At 38.7% G+C, this 5,748-nt stretch overlaps 1 protein-coding gene across 1 annotated transcript in view; it reads left to right on the top strand.

The window, feature by feature from the left end:
• gna13b (guanine nucleotide binding protein (G protein), alpha 13b) overlaps nt 1-5,748 on the top strand; it is a 24,884-nt gene continuing 19,136 nt past the window's right edge. Inside the window, exon 1 of the mRNA XM_014025578.1 lies at nt 1-371. Coding sequence (XP_013881032.1) covers nt 89-371 — 283 coding nt within the window. The 5' untranslated portion in view covers nt 1-88. The remainder of the gene's footprint in view (nt 372-5,748) is intronic.

The raw sequence follows: 5,748 nt of genomic DNA on the forward strand, positions 1-5,748 counted from the left end.
CCCGGATTCCCACGACACGTGAAGGCAGCAGTGGTCTGGGTGAGCTCAGCCTTCCTCGCTGACTTGTATCGATGAAATTGTTTCAAAGATGGCGGACTTCCTGCCGTCCCGCTCCATTTTATCTGTATGTTTTCCTAACTGTGTCCTTACGAACGGCGAGGTTGAGCAGCTGCGGAAGTCGAAGGAGATAGATAAGTGCATTAATCGAGATAAGTTTTACGTTAAAAGGCTAGTAAAGATCTTACTGCTTGGAGCGGGCGAGAGCGGCAAGTCCACTTTCCTCAAACAGATGCGTATTATCCATGGGCAGGACTTCGATCAGAAGGCCAAAGAAGAATTCAAAGCTACAATTTTTAGTAATGTTATTAAAGGTAAGGCTGGAGCACAAGCTYGTTTGTTTAATGCGGTGATGCTGGTTTATCTGGACTCTTGTACTGGTCGTTTACTAAGGGCGAAAGAACATAATGTGTGGAGCCAGCCACGCTATCTGCGACTACAGCGATTATTGTGGGGAACTTTTTTGTGTTCGACACCCCYAGTGTGCTGTGTGATAATTAAACAGCCGAAAAACGCCGATGCTATTTCTGTATACACCCAGTATCTCACTGGTTTGCGACTGGTTTACGAAAAGCACTCGTGTGGGGGTTCCAAAATRCTTGTGGAGGTTCTCAATTTTCTGGCATGAGTCGCAGAGGTGTGCAGTCGTATTGTGGTCACTTGCGTTTAACGTGCGACAAAATAGTCAGTATTCGCAGTTGCGTCTTGAACACGTCTCAAACTCATCTCAATTGTGTCACAGGTGTCTTCAATTCGTCTCGAGCTTTATTTTGAAACCTGCACGGGAGCTCTCCTGTGACAGGAAGCTATGGAGCTAAAAGAGTCGCAATATTCCCAAATGCGCACATGTGATGGGGATGTTGGCATTTAGTCAACAGTTGAGGCCATTTTTTTCCTAAACTACTGTGACTGGATTGTGTAACGATGCACCAAGTGTTCACTTATTTGCTCCTATTTTGTTATTTTAAGTGATTTCAATAAACCACGCTGACGAGTTAGCTACAGACTCGTTTTCGAGTCTTTCGTTTCTGTCAATGCGTTTTGAAGAGCCGTAGGATCAAACACAATCATCCGAGTTTCTCTAGTGACCCCTTAAATAGATAAGCTTACATTATTTTATCTGCCTTTGTTCCAAAGTTGATTATGGTCTGAAATGTGGAAGTAGTAATCCCATATATGTTGTGTGTTAATACTCATCTTTGTCATGTGACACATTTCACACGCTGTCATTGGTTGAGCAGCTTTGTTTACAAGACAAACGTCCATTTTTTATTGTATTCATTTCCTGGCTTTTTCTATAATTTAATGGAAACATCTTTTAAATTAAGGAAGTTAAGAACAAAAATGGAGAACAACAACAAAGCAAAATGGTCACAAAGGCCCTATTGGTTCAGCTATGAATTGCGGTAGAAATCATGAACTTTACACCTAAACAAACATTCGTAACCTACTTAATAGTTCAGTTAGTCACATGATTTTGGTGTTATTTTTGTTGGTTTTAATGTGAATCCCCTGTCACATTTGATATTTTACTGTAGGGATGCCCCTTGATTTTCAAAACACAAAAAAAATGCATTAACATCAGCCTTAATTTTGCTTTATGACATGACCAACATATTGATTGGCTTTTGTAACAAACCTGCTGATGCCTCTCAGCAAGAAGGTTGCTGGATCAAATCCTGGCCTGGGGACCTTTCTAAGTAGAGTTTGCATGTTCTCTTAATGCAGGTGTGGGTTTCTTCCAGGTACTCCAGCTTCCTCCCACAGACCAAAAACATGTCTGTTAGGTTAATTGGTAACTGAATTGTCCCTAGGTGTGAGTGAGAGAGTGAATGGTTGTTCGTCTCGTTTGTCTCTATGTGTGGCCCTGTGATGGACTTGTGACCTGTCCAGCGTGTACCCCGCCCCTCGCACAGTGACAGCCGGAAATGGGCACCAGTGACCCACGCAACCCTGAAAGGAAGAAGTGGGAATGGATGGATGGCTTACTTTAATGTTTTAAAGAAATGAAATGTCTGAAAACAAAACATTAGAACAATATTTTTCTAAATATTGAGTGAAAACATAAAACCTGACAAACCAGGGTCTAAAAAAATCCTGAAACGTTTTTGTGGTGGTGTGGTTGATTTGATTCGATCTGCTCTTTTAATAATGAAAATTGTTCAACTGTGTTGGAAAATACAAATTCACTTTATTTTTTCTCAGGTTTTAAGGGCAAACTTGTAAATTGGACAGTTTAATCTTGACACAAAACTGTCTCAAGTTTCACAGGTTTTAAATTAAAAAGTGACGGTGTTGTTGGGTATAGGGATGCACGATATATCAGCATTAACATCGGTTTTGTCGAAAAGGTCATTTTTTACAATATCGTACTGGGGTTGGGCATAATCGTATCGTGTGCAATTAATCGCCAGAAAAACACTAATTGATTATTTTTTTAGCATTTGACGGTTAATACGATTAACGCCACCAGGCAGACTGACTGATTTCCCCAGTCAGTTTGCTCGGTGCTCCTGTCCACTTCAAATATGACGAACATTTAAACAAAAGTTCTGTAATTTATTTATCTATCAACACAATTTAAAATTTGATGTATAGCCTGAAGTCTGTGATTTTCACACAATTTGTGAAAAAGATTTTTACAAAGACCAAATCTTTCCCACCAAATTGGTCATGTGACCAGGACATAAGGATGTCCAGGAACTCCAGGGCATTAATCGTCAAATTAATCGTTATCGGCTAAACACCACAATTAATAGTGATTAATTTTTTTTGCCAGTATTGCCCAACCCTATATCGTACCGGTCCGATCAGTAAAACTGGTCCAATATTAACATCCGATATTGATTTCCCATTTAGCTTTGTGTTTCTGTTTTTGGAGGGGAGATGGTCGAGTGATACCTGTTTTGTCATGATGATGATGCTGTACAGCCAGGAATAACTGAAGTAGAGTCATGTCAACGGTTGGGTTTTTTTTTTTTTTACAATATCGAAAAAAGACTCAAGTATTTGTGCTTATGTAGATATGAATAATTTGTGTGTTTGAGTAATATCGGTTATCTGCAATAACACATAATAATACTGGAAATCAATATCAGCTGAAATTTTGATATCGGTTCATCCCTAGGATATATAAATTTTAAAGAAGTTACCAGTAAAAATAATTTTTTGATGAATAAGAAGTGATGGGAATAATGTTGCAGGAGAAGAGGTGGGAAGTATACTCCTGCCCACTCTTTGAGTGTATGAAAATTGTRTATTTGTAATGTTTTTTTTACCTCTTGTTATTTTCAATAAAATGTATTAAAACAAAACAAAACAAAAAATAAAGATACAAGTATAGGCGTAACTTTCTGAAGGACTGGTGTGGACATGTCTCTACCAACTTTGGCCTGACAGGGACAATCCCCATCTATATTGGCGCACCTTTTTCCTTTGCGTGCTTCTACATTTGCACTAGCATGGCTGAAACTGCAGTGTTCAAAGTGTTTTCTGGAAAAAATAAATAAATAAAAATTAAAGTATGCTGCTCCCTTCAACCCTCTCCTGCAATGATCTGTCACTTTGAGATGTTGATGATTTTTAGCACTTTATAAAACAAGTGTAGTTGTCTCACAATATTGTGATAATTTGTCACAAAAAATAATTGGTCAATTTTGTAACAGTTGTGTAAGGCAAGCATTAAATATATGGCATTCATATTGATGTTTTTGCTAGGGATGTCCCGATCCAGATTTTTTGGCTCCCGATACAATCCGATATTTTAAATGATTAGTCTTTCCTATACCGATCCAATAGCTTTATTTCTTTATTTCTTTCCAAGAGACAAGGCTGGTAGTATTAAAGCGAGCCCTGCTGTTCCCACCTCGAGAAACATCCAGTTTGCAGATTTTGCAAGATGCAGTTTCAGCATCATCATTTTCCACTGAAAAGTGTTCCCACACTGTGGACATGGTTGCATACTTGTGTGCATCTTGACTTCTTAACGGCAGTTGTAAATCATGATGATGCTGAAAACTGTCGCAAAAACTGGATCACGACTAAATCCGATTCTACACGATTTTCAAAAAATGACCATATCTGCCACCGATACCGATACTGAGGATCTGATCGGGACATCCCTAGTTTTGCCTTTATTCTTGACAGCAAAAAAACAAAAAAAAAAAAAAAAAAAAAAAAAAAAAAAACTGGTTGCACAACTGTGGGTGCATCAGACCCTGTCCCCCACAGTGCGCCCCCACCAAGCTTCAAGACAAATTTACACGCCTAGATACAACATTATCACTGTGACCAAGTTTAAAAATAATATTGGTAACAAAACTGAACGATTTTGTTAGACTGTCGTCTTTCTCACATTTGTACGTGTCAGGGAGTCAGTCAGTTTTAGTCAGTTGTTTACATGCTGTAGTTTTGGTTTGAGCACCTGAACAAGCCGCTCAAAGCTTTTGTTTTCTGCTACCTCACAAATCTTTGCAAACAAAAGTTGTCGTCTCTGTTACAGTTCTGCAGAGAGTCGGCTGGTAATGGTCAGTGATTCCTTAGTTTCTTTTGTTTTGCCCCAGACAACTCGCCAGACGCTAACATTAGCACTGAACATCAACCAGATGTAAACATACGGCAAGCCAGGAGTGACACAAAATACAGAAACGCACCTCAGCTTCATGACACACAAGACGCCACGGGGAAAAAATCGATCTCATACACTATGAATTGATTTTCCCAACCCTTGAGGCAATTCAATTGTATTGTAAGGGCAGGTAATTTTTTTCTGACATAAGGCTCCATAATTTGATTCATTTTGTGGATAACTTATTTTTTTTAAAACTCAACACGATGCTGTTTCATCATCAACCTTCTTTYTGTAATAAATCTGCAATCCTGCAGCCAAGAGGTAGCACAGAACATGTATCATCACCTCACTTTGTTTAGTTGAAATCTTGTGTAAAATTGAAAATAGCTTTGTTCTCACTTGGTTTAAAGGTGAGATTCTTTTGAAGAAAAATTAGCTCATTGACATGAACTGAAGCTATGCATCTCCTTTTTGCAGTGACAATCAGGGCTGTACGTTAGATTTGTTATCTATTTGTAGCACCGGTGCTGCAGAGGTTGCTGGTTTTGTAGCATGGAATAAAAAGTTGCAGCACCAGCATAAAATGTCTGTTCCAGTCTCGTAAACCAAAAGTATAAATTGAGGGTATTATTGTAGGACAGGGTTCACCGACCTTTTCGAAACTGACAGCTTCTTCAGGGCAGTCACACGAAGGTCTGCTTGTTTGATACAAACATATATTTAGACAGCTCACCTTTAACTATAATAGTAATCTATTACATGTGAATGTTAAACTGACTGTTTACATCTTAATATTAAGGACTCCTCATGATAATTATCAATAATAATTTACTACAATAAATTATTATTAATAATAACTGAACTCTGTGCAGCAGCAGAGGGGGTCTTAGGCTACGTTCACACTGCAGGCAAATCCGACCCAAATCCGATTTTTTTTGCCCCATCTGACCCATATCCATTTTTTTATGACAGTCTGAACGCGACAAATCTGATTTTTTCAAATCCGACCCAGGCCGTTTCAATATGTGGTTTTAAATCGGATATATATCTGATGTTTTCAAAGTGACTGCAGTGTGAACGCTCATGTCACATTCATCTGACTTTTTCATCAGGAGGAGGGG

The sequence above is a fragment of the Austrofundulus limnaeus genome, unplaced genomic scaffold, assembly GCF_001266775.1.
Source record: "Austrofundulus limnaeus strain Quisiro unplaced genomic scaffold, Austrofundulus_limnaeus-1.0 Scaffold486, whole genome shotgun sequence".
Classification (NCBI taxonomy): Eukaryota; Metazoa; Chordata; class Actinopteri; order Cyprinodontiformes; family Rivulidae; genus Austrofundulus; species Austrofundulus limnaeus.